This window comes from Ranitomeya variabilis, chromosome 1 (genome assembly GCF_051348905.1).
Source record: "Ranitomeya variabilis isolate aRanVar5 chromosome 1, aRanVar5.hap1, whole genome shotgun sequence".
Classification (NCBI taxonomy): Eukaryota; Metazoa; Chordata; class Amphibia; order Anura; family Dendrobatidae; genus Ranitomeya; species Ranitomeya variabilis.
The window spans coordinates 854,627,426-854,647,061 of NC_135232.1; the positions used below are offsets into that span (position 1 = coordinate 854,627,426).

The following is a 19,636-nucleotide window of genomic DNA, read 5'->3' on the forward strand; positions in this document are numbered from 1 at the left end:
GAATGGAGGAAGTGAGGGAAACGTACAGCTTGTTGAAGGAGTGGGCCTGGGGATTGGGGGACTCACCATGGATACATATATACGGGAACAAATACAGAAACATCAATGGATAAACGAGCCTAGTAGACAAATGTAACTGCTATATGCATATGTAGCGCCCCCACTGCCGCAGGGCCGAGGGGTACCCGGTACCGGGCCTCTGAGTCTCTGCTCTGGGGTTGTCACGGTGGCTAGACCCGGTCCGTGACCCTGCTGAGGGGCGTACAATGATAGGTGGAGGGAATGGTGATGATGTTGTGGTGGTGCGGTGCAGGTTGCAGTAAATAACGAGGACACCAGATTGCAGTCTCTTTACCTCTTTACTGAAGGCTTCTGAGTCCTCAATCCGGAATACTGTTAACAGGGCTGCGCAAGTCCGGCCGGTCCGATGGCACCTCCAGAGTTCCCTTTGCAGGTGGAAATCTGTGCCTACCCGCTAGCGCTTGTGTGTTGTAGTCCTTCCCTGCTGAGCACCACGGGATAGTCCTCACAACTGTTGTGTCTGTTTCTCGTGTTCCCTCACAACTCGATTCTCATGTTCTTCCACGTCCCCCCAGATCTTATGGTTAGGACGCACCCGTATGACGGGGAGGCTCGGAGCTCTTCCGGGACTCTAGCGTCGCCCCACTCCTGTTGTTACCCCCCTGTGTCTTCCTAGGTCAATTGGGTGAGACAGCCCGCCTATAACTGACTGTCCTGCCGTAGGTTTGAAGTTTGGCCTGGAGCTCTATACTTCCTCGGCGTTCCGGCCACCGGTTATGCGCCTCAATAGGATGTTGCCTCGTCTTACAGCACGACTCCTACTGGTATTCTGCTTGTTGCGTTGATCTTGTTTCTCACTCAGCACAATAAATCTCGCTTCTTATCCTTTCTTGGGGTACCGCCGCTATATCGTGCAGGTGCGGTCCCGTAACATTCTCTCTAGTTGCTAGGCCTCTGTCAGGATCCCACCTGTTATGATCCCTAGTGGCTGAGGATCACAAGTAGATCAGCAAGTGATTAAACTAAGGACGAGCTCTAGGGAGATGGTAACTGGACTGATCGCAAATCTGAACCTATTCAAAACAACTAGAGGTAGCCGGTGAACGTGCCTAAAAAATTCCTAGACGTCTCGAACCAGCCTGAGGAACTAGCTACCCCTAAAGAGAAAGAAAGACCTCGCTTGCCTCCAGAGAAATAATCCCCAAAGATATAGAAGCCCCCAACAAATATTAACGGTGAAGTAAGAAGAAGGCACATACATAGGGATGAAATCAGATTCAGCAAAAGAGGCCCACTAGTACTAGAAAGCAGAAAATAGAGCAGGGCTCTATGCGATCAATAAAAAACCCTTACAAAATATCCATCCTGAGATTTCAAGAACCCACACACCAACTAATGGTGTGGGGGGAGAAACTCAGCCCACCAGAGCAACCAGCAAGCGAGGGAATTACATTTTAGCAAGCTGGAACAGAAAACATGATAAACACTGCTGATCAAAAAATGAGCAAACAAAACTTAGCTTATCCTGGATGGACTGGGAGCAAGGTAGTCAGAAGGAATCTGAGTAGCACTGATTACATCGACAGCCGGCAACAAGTGCAAGTAAAACAGAGCTATATAGGAACCTCCCAGAGGATAACGAACCAGCTGATAGCCAGAGACCAGCAGGATAACAGACAAAGCCACCAGGGGGAGCCCAAAGCAAAAGTCACACCATACCACCAGTGACCACAAGAGGGAGCCTGAACACAGAGTTCACAACAGTATCCCCCCTTGAGGAGGGGTCACCGAACCCTCATGAAAACCACCAGGGCGATCAGGATGAGCCACATGGAAGGCACGAACCAAATCGGCTGCATGAACATCAGAGGCGACAACCCAAGAATTATCCTCCTGACCATAGCCCTTCCATTTAACCAAATACTGGAGCCTACGTCTAGAAATACGAGAATCCAAGATCTTCTCCACCACATATTCCAATTCTCCCTCAACCAGCACCGGGGCAGGAGGCTCAACCGGAGGAACAACAGGCACCACATACCTCTGCAACAACGAGCGATGGAACACATTATGAATAGCAAATGATGCTGGGAGGTCCAGACGAAATGACACAGGGCCAAGGACTTCCTGAATCTTATAAGGACCGATAAACCGAGGCTTGAACTTAGGAGAGGAGACCTTCATAGGAACGAAGCGAGAAGACAACCACACCAAGTCCCCAACGCGAAGTCGGGGACCCACACAGCGACGGCGGTTGGCAAAGAGCTGAGCCTTATCTTGAGACAGCTTCAAATTGTCCACCACATGATTCCAAATCTGATACAACCTATCAACCACAACATCCACTCCAGGACAGTCAGAAGGCTCCACCTGACCCGAGGAAAAACGAGGATGAAACCCCGAATTACAAAAGAAAGGAGAAACCAAAGTAGCAGAACTAGCCCGATTATTAAGGGCAAACTCGGCCAACGGCAAAAAAGTAACCCAGTCGTCCTGATCAGCAGAAACAAAACATCTTAAATAAGTCTCCAAGGTCTGATTAGTTCGCTCGGTTTGGCCATTCGTCTGAGGATGGAAGGCCGACGAAAAAGACAAATCAATGCCCAATTTAGCACAAAAGGTCCGCCAAAATCTAGACACAAACTGGGATCCTCTGTCAGAAACAATGTTCTCAGGAATCCCGTGCAAACGAACCACATTTTGAAAAAACAGTGGAACCAACTCGGAGGAGGAAGGCAACTTAGGCAAGGGCACCAAATGGACCATCTTAGAAAAACGATTACACACCACCCAGATGACAGACATTCTCTGAGAGACAGGGAGATCTGAAATAAAATCCATGGAAATGTGCGTTCAAGGCCTCTTCGGGACAGGCAAAGGTAACAGCAAACCACTGGCTCGAGAACAGCAAGGCTTAGCCCGAGCACAAATTCCACAAGACTGCACAAAGGAACGCACATCCCGTGACAAGGAAGGCCACCAAAAAGACCTGGCCACCAAGTCTCTGGTACCAAATATTCCAGGATGGCCCGCTGTTGTGAAATTGGATTCTGGGCTCCCCCGGTGGCCACTTGTGGAATTTAACTTGTGTGCATCATCCCCTCTGTTCACCTGCTCCTATCAGGATGTGGGAGTCGCTATATAACCTTGCTCCTCTGTCAGTTTCATGCCGGTCAACAATGTAATCAGTAGCCTTTCTGTGCATGTTCCTGCTACTAGACAACTCCCAGCTAAGTTGGACTTTTGTCCTTGTGTGTTTTTGCATTTTGTTCCTGTTCACAGCTGCTGTTTCGTTACTGTGTCTGGAAAGCTCTTGTGAGCGGAAATTGCCACTCTGGTGTTATGAGTTAATGCTAGAGTCTTAAAGTAATTTCTGGATGGTGTTTTGATAGGGTTTTCTGCTGACCATGAAAGTGCCCTTTCTGTCTTCATGCTATCTAGTAAGCGGACCTCGATTTTGCTAAAACTATTTTCATACTACGTTTGTCATTTCATCTTAAATCACCGCCAATATATGTGGGGGCCTCTGTCTGCCTTTTGGGAAAATTTCTCTAGAGGTGAGCCAGGACTGTCTTTTCCTCTGCTAGGATTAGGTAGTTCTCCGGCTGGCGCTGGGCATCTAGGGATAAAAAAACGTAGGCATGCTACCCGGCCACTTCTAGTTGTGCGGCAGGTTTAGTTCATGGTCAGTATAGTTTCCATCTTCCAAGAGCTAGTTCTCATATATGCTGGGCTATGTTCTCTCGCCATTGAGAATCATGACAGCCCGCCAACACCGAAGAATGAACCTCGGAGATGACTCTGTTGGTCCATCTATCCGGGACAAACAGTCTCTCCGGTGGACAGCGATCAGGTCTATCAGCCTGAAACTCTTGCAGCACACGTCGCAAATCTGGGGAGATGGCAGACAAAATCACCCCTTCTCTAAGAATACCAGCCGGCTCTGAATCTCCAGGAGAGTCAGGCACAAAACTCCTAGAAAGAGCATCAGCCTTCACATTCTTCGAACCAGGCAGGTACGAAACCACGAAATCAAAACGAGAGAAAAACAACGACCAACGAGCCTGTCTGGGATTCAGCCGCTTGGCCAACTCGAGATAAATCAAATTCTTGTGATCAGTCAAGACCACCACACGATGCTTAGCTCCCTCGAGCCAATGTCGCCACTCCTCAAATGCCCACTTCATAGCCAACAACTCCCGATTACCGACATCATAATTCTGCTCGGCAGGCGAAAACTTTCTTGAAAAGAAAGCACATGGCTTCATCACAGAGTCATCGGAGCTTCTCTGCGACAAAACAGCCCCCGCTCCAATCTCGGAAGCATCAACCTCCACCTGGAAGGGAAGTGAGACATCTGGCTGACACAAGACCGGAGCCGAAGAAAACCGGCGCTTCAGCTCCCGAAAGGCCTCCACAGCCGCAGAGGACCAATTAGTCACATCAGAACCTTTCTTGGTCAAATCCGTCAAAGGCTTAACAACACCAGAAAAATTAGCTATGAAGCGACGGTAAAAATTAGCAAAACCCAAGAACTTCTGAAGACTCTTAACCGATGTAGGCTGCGTCCAGTCATGAATAGCCTGAACCTTGACTGGGTCCATCTCAATAGTAGAAGGAGAAAAAATGAAACCCAAAAAAGAAATCTTCTGGACTCCAAAAAGACATTTTGAGCCCTTCACAAATAAAGCATTGTCACGCAGGACCTGAAAGACCATCCTGACCTGCTTAACATGAGACTCCCAATCATCCGAAAAAAACAGAATATCATCCAGATACACAATCATAAACTTATCCAGATATTCACGGAAGATGTCGTGCATAAAGGACTGAAAGACTGAAGGAGCATTAGAAAGTCCAAAAGGCATCACCAGGTACTCAAAATGGCCTTCAGGCGTATTAAATGCAGTTTTCCATTCATCACCCTGTTTTATACGCACAAGGTTATACGCACCACGAAGATCTATCTTGGTGAACCAACTAGCCCCCCTAATGCGAGCAAACAAATCAGTTAACAATGGCAAAGGATACTGAAATTTAACCGTGATTTTATTCAAAAGGCGATAATCAATACAAGGTCTCAGGGAACCATCCTTCTTAGCCACAAAAAAGAATCCCGCACCAAGAGGGGAAGAGGACGGGCGAATATGTCCCTTCTCCAAAGACTCCCTTATATAACTCCGCATGGCAGCATGCTCCGGCACAGATAAATTGAAAAGTCGTCCCTTAGGAAACTTACTACCAGGAATCAAATTTATAGCACAATCACAGTCCCTATGAGGAGGTAGAGAATTGAGTTTGGGCTCCTCAAATACATCCTGGTAGTCTGACAAAAACGTAGGGACTTCAGAAGGAGTGGACGAAGCAATGGACACCACAGGAGCGTCACCATGAATTCCCTGACAACCCCAACTTGACACAGACATAGCTTTCCAATCCAGGACTGGATTATGAGTCTGCAACCATGGCAGACCCAACACGACAACATCATGCAAATTATGCAATACAAGAAAGCGAATCACCTCCTGATGAACAGGAGTCATGCACATGGTCACTTGTGTCCAGTACTGAGGTCTATTCGTAGCCAATGGCGTAGAGTCAATTCCCCTTAGTGGAATAGGGAATTTTAAAGGCTCCAAATCAAAACCACAGCGCCTGGCAAATGACCAATCCATCAGACTCAGGGCAGCACCTGAATCTACAAAGGCATTAACCAGGTAAGATGACAGGGAACAAATCAGGGTAACAGACAAAATGAACTTAGGCTGTAAAGTACCAATGGTGACAGATTTATCAACCTTTTTTTTGCGCTTAGAGCATGCTGAGATAACATGAGCTGAGTCACCACAGTAAAAGCACAACCTATTTTGCCGTCTATAATTTTGCCGTTCACTTCTGGTCAGAATTCTGTCACATTGCATAGATTCAGGTGTCTGTTCAGAAGACACCGCCAAATGGTGCACAGGTTTGCGCTCCCGCAACCGCCGATCAATCTGAATGGCCAGAGTCATTGACTCATTCAGACCTGCAGGCGTAGGGAACCCCACCATGACATTCTTAATGGCTTCAGAAAGACCTTCTCTGAAATTTGCAGCCAAGGCACACTCATTCCACTGAGTAAGCACCGACCATTTCCGAAATTTCTGGCAGTACATCTCTGCTTCATCTTGCCCCTGCGAGAGGGCCAATAATGCTTTTTCAGCCTGATTCTCAAGATTAGGTTCCTCATAGAGCAATCCAAGGGCCAGAAAAAACGCATCCACACTGAGCAATGCAGGATCCCCTGGCGCCAATGCGAAGGCCCAGTCTTGAGGGTCACCACGCAAAAAGGAAATAATAATCCTAACTTGCTGAACGGCATCACCAGAGGAACGAGGTTTCAAAGAAAGAAACAACTTACAATTGTTCTTAAAATTCAGGAACCTAGATCTATCTCCAGAAAACAACTCCGGAATAGGTATCCTAGGCTCAGACATAGGACTGTGAATAACAAAATCCTGAATACTTTGAACTCTAGCAGCAAGATGATCCAGACTGGAAGCCAAGCTCTGGACATCCATGTCAGCAGATGAACTCAGAGCCACACCAAGATTAAGAGGAGGAGAGAAGCGAGCACAGCAGCTAGACACACGGCAACAACAACAAAAAAAAAAAAATATCTCAAGGCTTCTTTTCTCCTGCTTCTGCCATGCAATTAACACCTTGTTGGCCGGCTGTACTGTTATGATCCCTAGTGGCTGAGGATCACAAATAGATCAGCAAGTGATTAAACTAAGGACGAGCTCTAGGGAGATGGTAACTGGACTGATCGCAAATCTGAACCTATCCAAAACAACTGGAGGTAGCCGGTGAACGTGCCTAAAAAATTCCTAGACGTCTCGAGCCAGCCTGAGGAACTAGCTACCCCTAAAGAGAAAGAAAGACCTCGCTTGCCTCCAGAGAAATAATCCCCAAAGATATAGAAGCCCCCAAGAAATATTAACAGTGAAGTAAGAAGAAGGCACATACATAGGGATGAAATCAGATTCAGCAAAAGAGGCCCACTAGTACTAGAAAGCAGAAAATAGAGCAGGGCTCTATGCGATCAATAAAAAACCCTTACAAAATATCCATCCTGAGATTTCAAGAACCCACACACCAACTAATGGTGTGGGGGGAGAAACTCAGCCCACCAGAGCAACCAGCAAGCGAGGGAATTACATTTTAGCAAGCTGGAACAGAAAACATGATAAACACTGCTGATCAAAAAATGAGCAAACAAAACTTAGCTTATCCTGGATGGACTGGGAGCAAGGTAGTCAGAAGGAATCTGAGTAGCACTGATTACATCGACAGCCGGCAACAAGTGCAAGTAAAACAGAGCTATATAGGAACAGATTCAGCAAAAGAGGCCCACTAGTACTAGAAAGCAGAAAATAGAGCATGGGTCTATGCGATCAATAAAAAACCCTTACAAAATATCCATCCTGAGATTTCAAGAACCCACACACCAACTAATGGTGTGTGGGGAGAAAATCAGCCCACCAGAGCAACCAGCAAGCGAGGGAATTACATTTTAGCAAGCTGGAACAGAAAACATGATAAACACTGCTGATCAAAAAATGAGCACACAAAACTTAGCTTATCCTGGATGGACTGGGAGCAAGGTAGTCAGAAGGAATCTGAGTAGCACTGATTACATCGACAGCCGGCAACAAGTGCAAGTAAAACAGAGCTATATAGGAACCTCCCAGAGGATAACGAACCAGCTGATAGCCAGAGACCAGCAGGATAACAGACAAAGCCACCAGGGGGAGCCCAAAGCAAAAGTCACACCATACCACCAGTGATCACAAGAGGGAGCCTGAACACAGAGTTCACAACACCCACCCCTGACAGGGACCCCTCTGAATCTTCCCCTACAACACCCTCTGCCACAAGGTGTTGCCTGGTTCCAACCCAGTCAGCTTTCTGTCCAACTTCCTGCCTAACCCCCAGTTTTACCAGACTGTGAGGAGTGGCCTAATAAATAGAACCCTTAGCTCCCCCTGGAGGCCAGACTGTGAAATGTATTGGTGTCTGTGATACCTGGTCAGATGAACTCCTTCAGTGCCATCAGACGTACCATAGCCCCCCTTAGCGGCGGAGCCACAGTACTGCAATGACCAGGACTCTGGGGCGCTGCACTCCCCCCGGTTAAATCCAGTACTCCTGGACTGGGAAGAAAACAACAATACATGTCAGCAAAAAGACATACAATTTTGAAAATGCAAGTACAAGTAAACTTTTTAACAGAGCTTCCCTTTATGGGAGGTGAGGACACTTGAACGTTACAAACATAGTTAAATACCTTAACTAACTTACTATGAATAACTTTTCTTACCCAACCGGGTATTCTACTAAGTGCAAAATCTTTGAACAATAATTTAACATTGCCTTTAAGGACGTACTCGCTAAATCCACTAAAGACCTTCTTATATCACATATAAGGCTAATTAACTTTTATGCATTCTCCTTCTTTACATCTGCAGGACCGCCTGTCCTAACTGCTCCAGACCTACTGCCTCTCCTTTCTGTACAGGACCGCCCCTTTCCGCCCGGGCCTACTGTCCTTCCACTACTATACACAGTATAGAACATATCATTTCTCTTTCAGTTCAAGATCACTGAGCCATCTCTGTATGGCTCCTAGGAGGACTCACTAACTAACCCCGTACGGGTTCACTTCCTGTCCTCGTTCTTATATCAACATCATTAAACATTTCTTACAATCAACCAGTTAGCTACATATAACTTTTACATATCAGCATTATCAGTACTTTCTTTCAAAACATCATCATTCTTTAAGTGCTTTTGATGAACATCCCCTTTAAGAGGGGACCAAGTCTCTATGAGGTAGTGCAACTTCTCAAGCTGCAAGTCTGTTTGCAGTAAGGACTCCGATGCTGGTTCTGCGACCAGTGTCTTCGCAAAGAGTCCTTTCGCTTATAAAACCAGTAGAGAGCACCTTTAAGAAGGTGCAAACTATTTACAAGATCAGTTTTTGAATCATTCACCGTCCATGATTCGGCAGTCCTTTGATAACTGTGCAAAAATAGAAAACAAACAAAAAGCAATAGGGATCCCGGGTCAACAAAGGGATCCCTTTAAGAATAACCCTAGTCAGGTTTAAAGCAGCAAAAAGCAGGGAAACAAGCAGTTAACTATTTACATATCCATGGCATCGAGGTTTACTCTCGCTCTGGCGGCCGTAGCTCCACATAGACCTCGCTCGGCAAGGTGATCGGCGAGATCGGGGCCTTTAAGAAGTGCTCCATACCCAGGGCCTGATCCCAGGGTGTAAGGCGCTGGAGTCTATAGGTCCCAGGGAGAGGGAGTGCCGTGACGGGGCCTATCAGCAGGTCCTCTGCTGGCGGGGCAGGGTCGTTCTTTATACCTGCTTCAGATGCGGTCCCTCCGGTGCCGATCTGCTCCGTCTCCGCTGGGATCTGGAACGCTGGTTGCAGGGCCTTGCGCTGCGGCACTGTCATCTCCGTTTGCAGCATCTCGCTTTCCGGCAGGGCCTTGCTTTCTGGCTTCGGAGCGCTGGAACTTCTTTCTTGCTCCGGACCAGACGAGGCTGCCGACAGATGTCTCTTGAGGCTCCCGATGATGGTCTTCTTCCACCCGGCCTCAGTGCTCAGCTGCGTCTGCCGGAGTTGGTCGCCGAGCTCATCCACTCCGGCCTGCGGTGCCCCTCCGGGTAGCTGGGGGAGTCCTCTGCTCCAACCCCACGCTCCGACCCCGGGTGGCTCGTCATGGCGTCCTCCATGTCGCTGACTCCTTCTTCCTGGTCCTTTTCCCGCTCTCTCCTTCGTGGGCGGTTTCGCTTTCTTTGCCTCCGCCCTCCATTAAGGATTAGGAGGCGGATCTCAGCTGCTGACGGACACGTCCTCAAGGGACAGAAATACTTAGACTGGGCGGCCATTGTCTTTCGCGCTCTTCAGCTGGTCCACGCCTACTCCACGCCCCTCTTCTTCTCCTGCACTCTCCTCAGCGCTGTAATGGTGGCGGTTTTGGCGGGAACTTCTGGCGGCAAGTGGCATGGCACAGTCTTTGCAATAAATCACAGTCCAAGTATAATAAATCACAGTTCCAAGGCACACATGACCTGATTCTTCAGGCTTAAGTAGATCCTGTTCGTGACACCAAAAATTGTAGCGCCCCCACTGCCGCAGGGCCGAGGGGTACCCGGTACCGGGCCTCTGAGTCTCTGCTCTGGGGTTGTCACGGTGGCTAGACCCGGTCCGTGACCCTGCTGAGGGGCATACAATGATAGGTGGAGGGAATGGTGATGATGTTGTGGTGGTGCGGTGCAGGTTGCAGTAAATAACGAGGACACCAGATTGCAGTCTCTTTACCTCTTTACTGAAGGCTTCTGAGTCCTCAATCTGGAATACTGTTAACAGGGCTGCGCAAGTCCGGCCGGTCCGATGGCACCTCCAGAGTTCCCTTTGCAGGTGGAAATCTGTGCCTACCCGCTAGCGCTTGTGTGTTGTAGTCCTTCCCTGCTGAGCACCACGGGATAGTCCTCACAACTGTTGTGTCTGTTTCTCGTGTTCCCTCACAACTCGATTCTCATGTTCTTCCACGTCCCCCCAGATCTTATGGTTAGGACGCACCCGTATGACGGGGAGGCTCGGAGCTCTTCCGGGACTCTAGCGTCGCCCCACTCCTGTTGTTACCCCCCTGTGTCTTCCTAGGTCAATTGGGTGAGACAGCCCGCCTATAACTGACTGTCCTGCCGTAGGTTTGAAGTTTGGCCTGGAGCTCTATACTTCCTCGGGGTTCCGGCCACCGGTTATGCGCCTCAATAGGATGTTGCCTCGTCTTACAGCACGACTCCTACTGGTATTCTCCTTGTTGCATTGATCTCGTTTCTCACTCAGCACAATAAATCTCGCTTCTTATCCTTTCTTGGGGTACTGCCGCTATATCGTGCAGGCGCGGTCCGTAACGTTCTCTCTAGTTGCCAAGCCTCTGTCAGGATCCCACCCCTGACAGGGACCCCTCTGAATCTTCCCCTACAACACCCTCTGCCACAAGGTGTTGCCTGGTTCCAACCCAGTCAGCTTTCTGTCCAACTTCCTGCCTAACCCCCAGTTTTACCAGACTGTGAGGAGTGGCCTAATAAATAGAACCCTTAGCTCCCCCTGGAGGCCAGACTGTGAAATGTATTGGTGTCTGTGATACCTGGTCAGATGAACTCCTTCAGTGCCATCAGACGTACCATAGCCCCCCTTAGCGGCGGAGCCACAGTACTGACACGACCAGGACTCTGGGGCGCTGCACGTACATATAACAAATGGTAAATTGAGCCAGGAGCACATAAAGCATAATAATGCAAACATGAATGGACATCGGTGGAAATCAGGAGGAAATGTAAATAAAATGGTACATACGGTAAATAGAATAATGAATAAAAACAAATAAAATGCTAAACAAATGAAAAAACAAAATAAATCATATAGAAATTATAGGAACAAATAAAATGCTGAATAAATGAAAAATTGAATGAAATCATAAAATTAATCAAAATTAAACCCATAATAATGTAGGAGTCCAAACTGTAGAAAAACATGAAAAAAGGGAAAAAAAAGGGGGAAGAAAGTGAAAAGAACAGGGGGGGGAGGGGTTGGGTTCTGAAGTTCAATCTTACCCAGTCATGGTTTGTCACAAGAATACGTAGACTAAGGAGAATTAGTTCATCTATGGAGAAAAAGACCAAACAGGATATTACACTGACCAATCTATATCGCGGTTAAGACCCTTAGGGTGAAGTGTGTCAAGGGTATAGATCCAAAATGTTTCGCGCTGTTTCAACATTTGGATATGGTTGACACCCCTTCTCGGTCTAGGGACCTTTTCTAACACCTGAAACCTGAGTTGGGCTACGTTGTGTCTGGCCCCCTTAAAATGTGTCGGTAGGGGTAACCATGTTTTCTCACACCTGATTGTAGATTTGTGGCTAGGAATACGATCCCTAATGGCCTGGGTTGTTTCGCCCACATATAGTATACAAACCGTGACTGGGTAAGATTGAACTTCAGAACACAACCCCTCCCCCCCTTTCCCCCCTTCCCCCCCTGTTCTTTTCGCTTTCTTCCCCCTTCTTTTTCCTTTTTTTCATGTTTTTCTACAGTTTGGACTCCTACATCATTATGGGTTTAATTTTGATTAATTTTATGATTTCATTCAATTTTTCATTTATTCAGCATTTTATTTGTTCCTATAATTTCTATATGATTTATTTTGTTTTTTCATTTGTTTAGCATTTTATTTGTTTATATTCATTATTCTATTTATGTACCATTTTATTTACATTTCCTCCTGATTTCCACCGATGTCCATTCATGTTTGCATTATTATGCTTTATGTGCTCCTGGCTCAATTTACCATTTGTTATATGTACGCATATAGCAGTTACATTTGTCTACTAGGCTCGTTTATCCATTGATATTTCTGTATTTGTTCCCGTATATATGTATCCATGGTGAGTCCCCCAATCCCCAGGCCCACTCCTTCAACAAGCTGTACGTTTCCCTCACTTCCTCCATTCTCTCTTCTCTGCCGCTGACGAGCATTACCATGGTTACCGCACTAACATACTGCCCAGGGATAGACTACGTTAGCAGGCCCGCCTACCACATACTGCGCATGCGCCAGCGTCCTTCACCGCAACCATTACTAGAGCGCAGCTTAGCTTGCTGGTTCTCCGCACAGCGCATGCGCTGGCGTTCCCCGGCAACCCTTTGTACACAAGCGCCACCATTGATACAATGGCGCAGGCGCCAGCTTCCCCCGCTCTTCTGGTCACCTGACCTACGAGCGCTTTAAATAAGCGCTCAGCCTTAAGTCCCCTCAGGCTATCTACGGCTAAGGCACGGTTGTGCCAGCCCTCCCACTCCACCACCAACGTCATTCTGACCTACGAGCGCTTTAAATAAGCGCTCAGCCTTAAGTCCCCTCAGGCTTTCTACGGCTAAGGCACGGTTGTGCCAGACCTCCCACTCCACCACCAACATCATTCTGACCTACGAGCGCTTTAAATAAGCGCTCAGCCTTAAGTCCCCTCAGGCTATCTACGGCTAAGGCACGGTTGTGCCAGCCCTCCCACTCCACCACCAACATCATTCTGCGTACCGTACCGGACTCTGCCGCCATGTAAGTCTCAACTGGACACAGCTACAGGTCCTTCTCAAAAAATTAGCATATAGTGTTAAATTTCATTATTTACCATAATGTAATGATTACAATTAAACTTTCATATATTATAGATTCATTATCCACCAACTGAAATTTGTCAGGTCTTTTATTGTTTTAATACTGATGATTTTGGCCTACAACTCCTGATAACCCAAAAAACCTGTCTCAATAAATTAGCATATCAAGAAAAGGTTCTCTAAACGACCTATTACCCTAATCTTCTGAATCAACTAATTAACTCTAAACACATGCAAAAGATACCTGAGGCTTTTAAAAACTCGCTGCCTGGTTCATTACTCAAAACCCCCATCATGGGTAAGACTAGCGACCTGACAGATGTCAAGAAGGCCATCATTGACACCCTCAAGCAAGAGGGTAAGACCCAGAAAGAAATTTCTCAACAAATAGGCTGTTCCCAGAGTGCTGTATCAAGGCACCTCAATGGTAAGTCTGTTGGAAGGAAACAATGTGGCAGAAAACGCTGTACAACGAGAAGAGGTGACCGGACCCTGAGGAAGATTGTGGAGAAGGACCGATTCCAGACCTTGGGGAACCTGAGGAAGCAGTGGACTGAGTCTGGTGTGGAAACATCCAGAGCCACCGTGCACAGGCGTGTGCAGGAAATGGGCTACAGGTGCCGCATTCCCCAGGTAAAGCCACTTTTGAACCATAAACAGCGGCAGAAGCGCCTGACCTGGTACTTTTTTCTGATGAAAGCAAATTTTGCATGTCATTCGGAAATTAAGGTGCCAGAGTCTGGAGGAAGTCTGGGGAGAAGGAAATGCCAAAATGCCTGAAGTCCAGTGTCAAGTACCCACAGTCAGTGATGGTGTGGGGTGCCATGTCAGCTGCTGGTGTTGGTCCACTGTGTTTCATCAAGGGCAGGGTCAATGCAGCTAGCTATCAGGAGATTTTGGAGCACTTCATGCTTCCATCGGCTGAAATGCTTTATGGAGATGAAGATTTCATTTTTCAGCATGACCTGGCACCTGCTCACAGTGCCAAAACCACTGGTAAATGGTTTACTGACCATGGTATTACTGTGCTCAATTGGCCTGCCAACTCTCCTGACCTGAACCCCATAGAGAATCTGTGGGATATTGTGAAGAGAAAGTTGAGAGACGCAAGACCCAACACTCTGGATGAGCTTAAGGCCGCTATTGAAGCATCCTGGGCCTCCATAACATCTCAGCAGTGTCACAGGCTGATTGCCTCCATGCCACGCCGCATTGAAGCAGTCATTTCTGCCAAAGGATTCCCGACCAAGTATTGAGTGCATAACTGAACATTATTATTTGATGGTTTTTTTGTTTGTTATTAAAAAACACTTTTATTTGATTGGACGGGTGAAATATGCTAATTTATTGAGACAGGTTTTTTGGGTTATCAGGAGTTGTAGGCCAAAATCATCAGGATTAAAACAATAAAAGACCTGACAAATTTCAGTTGGTGGATAATGAATCTATAATATATGAAAGTTTAATTGTAATCATTACATTACGGTAAATAATGAAATTTAACACTATATGCTAATTTTTTGAGAAGGACCTGTATATACCATTCATCTACCTCTCACCACACTTACCAGTTCATTCATCTGCTCTTTTATTCTAGTGGCACACACATTGTCTAGGCTTGTGCAGCCCTGTCAATCGGGTAAATATATCTTTCTATTACCTTTGCGCTTAATATTAATCGTACATACTGTGTACCCTTACTGTATGTATTTATATACCCTTTAGCTTAACGAACACTCTCCACCCCTCCTTGTGGCTCCAGCACTAGCTGTATTCCAACTGTGGTAATTATATTACTCTCATTACAATACTCCTGTATATCTAGTCCTCCTAGTGCTAAACGGTACCTCATTACGAGTACTGGTTATTGCCTCCACATGCTCCTCTAAACAGTACATCATCCTAGAATTATAACACTGCTATTTCCATCTTTGTTCGGGGGGTTGTAATAAGTATCTACCACTCTTACCAGGTTATATGTGCCATACCTAGCCCATTTCTATCCGGGACGTACAAGCATGACCTAGTGACGCACCACCATTACGGTATGTCCTCACATCACTTTCTATTGCCTTAGATGTTCTTTCGCTCTCTCTTACCACCTAGATCCAGATAGACTTGAATACTTGAATCAGTCATCCCTAATGAATACATAGCAACCACTTTTTGCTTGTCTCTAGCTAATGTTCTTTACCCTTTTGAGGATCCCCATAGAGGTTATCCCCCAAGTCATTAGCCCTCCTGACATGGCTTCGACCCCTCATTATGCCCTCTATGCCATATACTATATGGCTCTTCTGTATATATTGTACATATTGTATATATTGTGAATCTTATGTATATTTGTTTTCATTTTTTCTAGCGACTCAGTGATTAAGGCCACAGAGTGGCCGAAACGTCTTGTACTTGTCGCCTCTTCACCTGTAATAAACACATTTTTCACTTGAAGCATAATATTGTCGCAAAGAGTGCAGCGATTATAGACTTGTACATGGTGACTGCAGCATCATGCTTTGGGGGTGTTTGTCGACAGCAGGGACAGGGGAAATGGTCTGAGTTGAGGGGAAGATGGATGGTGTGAAATACAGGGATATTCTTGAGCAAATCCTGTTTCAGTCTGTCAGTGATTTGAGACTGGGATTGAAATTCACCTTCCAAGAAGACAGTGACCCAAAGCATACTGCTAAAGCATCACTCCAGTGGTTTAAGGGGAAAAGTTTAAGGGTATGTGCACACGTCCGGATTTCTTGCAGAAATTTCCTGAAGAAAAACGGAAATTTTCTGCAAGAAATCCGATTTAGTTTTTTTGCGCTTTTTTTCCGTTTTTTTTCGCGTTTTTTTTAGCATTTTGCAAGCGTAATTAGCTTGCAGAATGCTAAAGTTTTCCAAGCTATCTGTAGCATCGCTTGGAAAACTGACTGACAGGTTGGTCACACTTGTCAAACATACTGTTTGACAAGTGTGACAAACTTTTTACTATAGATGCTGCTTATGCAGCATCTATAGTAAAAGATAGAATGTTTAAAAATAATAAAAAAAATAAAAAAATGGTTATACTCACCCTCTGCAGCCTCCGTTCCTATAGATGCCGGTGTGGTTCAGGGCCTTCGGTGACATCACGGCTTGTGATTGGTCGCGAGCGGTCACATGAGCGGTCACGCGACCAATCACAAGACAGTGACGTCATCGCAGGTCCTGAACCACACCATCTATAGGAACAGAAGCGGCAGCATGCAGCGGTGAGAGGCGGGAACACTCCGGGGACATCGAAGGTGAGTATATGACTATTTTTTATTTTAATTCTTTTTTTTTGACCAATTATATGGTGCCCAGTCCGTGGAGGAGAGTCTCCTCTCCTCCACCCTGGGTACCAACCGCACATAATCTGCTTACTTCCCGCATGGTGTGCACAGCCCCGTGCGGGATGTAAGCAGATCAATGCACTCCTAGATGTGCGGAATCCCCGCAATTCCGCATTTTTAATGAACATGTTGCTTTTTTTTCCGCGATGCGATTTTTTCGCAGAAAAAAATCGCAACATTTGCACAAAAAATGCGGAATACACTGTAAATAATAGGAGGCATAAGTTAGCGTTTTTTTCACGTTTTTATCACGTTTTTATAGCGAAAAAACGCGAAAAAAACGTGAAAAATCCTGAACGTGTGCACATGGCCTAAATGTTTTGACCTAGTCAAAGCCCACACCGTAATCCAAATGAGAATCTGTGGTCAGACTTGATGATTGCTGTTCACCAGGGGAAAACACCTAACTTGAAGGAGCTAGAGCAGTTTTACTCATGGAAAAGTAATTGCCTTTGTAGGAAGTGCTACAAAATACTGGGGGGTGAAGTTATACATACTGAAATTTTCAGCTATTTTGTCCTATTTGTTGTTTGCTTCACAATAAAAAAAAATCACAGTTGAGGGCATATTCTTTACATGAACTGATGCAAACCCTTAAAATAACCAGTGAAATTCCAGGTTGTGAGGTAGATAAACAAAAAAAAAGTCAAGCTGGGTAAATAGTTTCTCAAACCACTGGATATGAGTAAAATATAGAGGATCAACATAGAAGTATTATGTCTATTTTATTATTTTACCTTTGTTCACATTTGCAGTAGACAATGAACAGAGCCCGAGGAGCTGTCATAATCAAGGATCACTTTACTTAACCTTTTGTTTGTAGTTTCATTGAGTAATAACCTAAGACTGATGTAGTTCATCTGTGGACATCTACCTGATATACAAGGACTTTTAAAGAGATGGGTGCCAGTATCAACCTAATTTACAAACAAACAAAAACAAATAAAGTGTGTTTTTGCCATCCCCCTATTTCAATCACAAGGTAAATATTAATAATTTACAGAACCAGTCTGGTTAATTATTTGTAAATGGAGCCAGACATCATATATATTCACAAGACTTTCACATATTCTCCAGGTTTCTGAGAGGTCCTCCCCAAAGAGCTGCAGCCATGAAGTGGGTCACTCTGATTTGTGTGCTCCTCTGCACAATAGCAACTGAGTCAAGATATTTGCAAAAGAGGGATGCAGGTAAGTGAGGATTGTACTAAGTACTAACGAATATGTAATTATTATCAATGTAGACAAACAAAACTTCACTCAACTATTCTTTGTCCAACACACAGAAAATAGTATGTGCTGCACTGTTACATAACAAATATCAAAATTTCCAGATTCATTTTGTGACTGCTTTTAGCCACCAAATAGTAACATATACTTCCATAAATTAGCCATATAAAACTCCGGAGAACAGATGGAAGTTTAGTATAAAAAGTGAACAAACTTTATTTTATATCCATACGAACAATTTAAAAACAAGCACATGTCAAGTAATGAGAGTGTCCCACTCTGACACATTAATGATTGTGCTGTAGACCTTCAATATCTGGTGTCTTTTGTGTTGTTAGCACTCTCATTACTTGACATGTGCTTGTTTTTAAATTGTTCGTATGGATATAAAATAAAGTTTGTTCACTTTTTATACTAAACTTCCATCTGTTCTCCGGAGTTTTATACTGTTACATTACATCCTGAAAAGACCACATGTACAATTTTACAAGTTTTGTAGTCCATACTATATATTATATTTTGCTATTATCTTAAGGGTTGATGCAAATTTATCTTCACAGTTACTGTATGTGCCTAATGGCTGTTGCCAGAAACGCGTCAGTTCTTAACATGTCACCAGTACTGGTTCGTTATTTTATGAACTTCTCATAAAGACTAAGATATTTTAGATATTTTAAGTTATCTCTGTTTAGATGTGCCAAATGTCTACTTTTCCACTAATGAGAATTATAATTTGCATGAAATGTATATTTATATTCTTCCCTGTCTTTTCATTTTCTCTAGAGCATCTTCCCAGGGTTATTGGTAGCATGTATGTTACTCTCGGCCCAGACAACTTTAAACACATGTAAGTATTTTTGATCTGTTTTTCCACAGTTTTCTATCTTTTTAGCTTTTTATAATTTATCCACTGTATTATAGGAACCTAAAATAATCATTGAAGCAGGGTGACTGTGGGCAGCAAAATTAGGCATTAAATTATATGGCCTTTATACATCTCATCATTTAATTCGTCTCTACTAGGGTTGAGTGACTTTTCCTTTTCTGGGGTCGAGTCGGGTTTTGCGAAACCTGACTTTGTCAAAAGTCGAGTCGAGTGAAATCGGCCGATTATTGCGAAAAGTCGGGGATTGACCGAAACATGAAACCCAATGCAAGTCAATGGGGAAGCATAGTCGGCAGTGAGTGGAGGCCAGGAAAACACCTACAGTGCCCACTTTAATGGCAAAAACATCCATTCTTGTTACAGAAGCTTGTCAATATTAATTTACTTTATAATAATAGTTAGGCATTGGAAATTGGGGGTCATTTGGCTAAAGTTGTGGGGGGTAGGGCTGGTTAAAGTTTTTAGTGGGCCCAGGAAACGTGGACTACGTCACGGCGGTGGAGCATTTAGAGGTAAGTATTGCAACGTTGCAAGTGCTGTGATCCTGAGCAAGCAGGGGGTCCCACTCGTTCGCATTGGCACTGGCACAGGGCCCCTCACAGTACGGCGGTGTGTTTGCACGGCGGGGGCACCTCCCACCGGCAGCGACACTTTTGCGTACTATGAGGGGCCCTGTGCCAGTGACGTCGCCAACGAGTGGGCCCCCCCACCTGATGAAGGAACCTGCACTTTCACCTGCACCTTCCTCTTTGTCCCCGTGTAAGGTGGCATAGTATGCGGGAAGAGGAACCTGACTTTCAGCAGGGTCAGATTCTGGCTGTGTAGAGTGCAAGGGGAATGTAGTGGTCTGGGTAAATGTACCAGCGGGCTCATCTAGCAGTGGCTGGGCAATGGGCA

The 19,636-nt window shown here is 45.4% G+C and overlaps 1 protein-coding gene across 1 annotated transcript in view; it reads left to right on the forward strand.

Annotated features, from left to right (window-relative positions):
- Window positions 1–17,701: 17,701 nt before the first annotated feature.
- The window catches only part of LOC143787859 (albumin-like), a 32,642-nt gene continuing 30,707 nt past the window's right edge, over window positions 17,702–19,636 (forward strand). Inside the window, exons 1-2 of the mRNA XM_077276974.1 lie at window positions 17,702–17,814; window positions 18,637–18,700. Of these exons, the coding sequence (XP_077133089.1) occupies window positions 17,736–17,814; window positions 18,637–18,700 (143 nt within the window). The 5' untranslated portion in view covers window positions 17,702–17,735. The remainder of the gene's footprint in view (window positions 17,815–18,636; window positions 18,701–19,636) is intronic.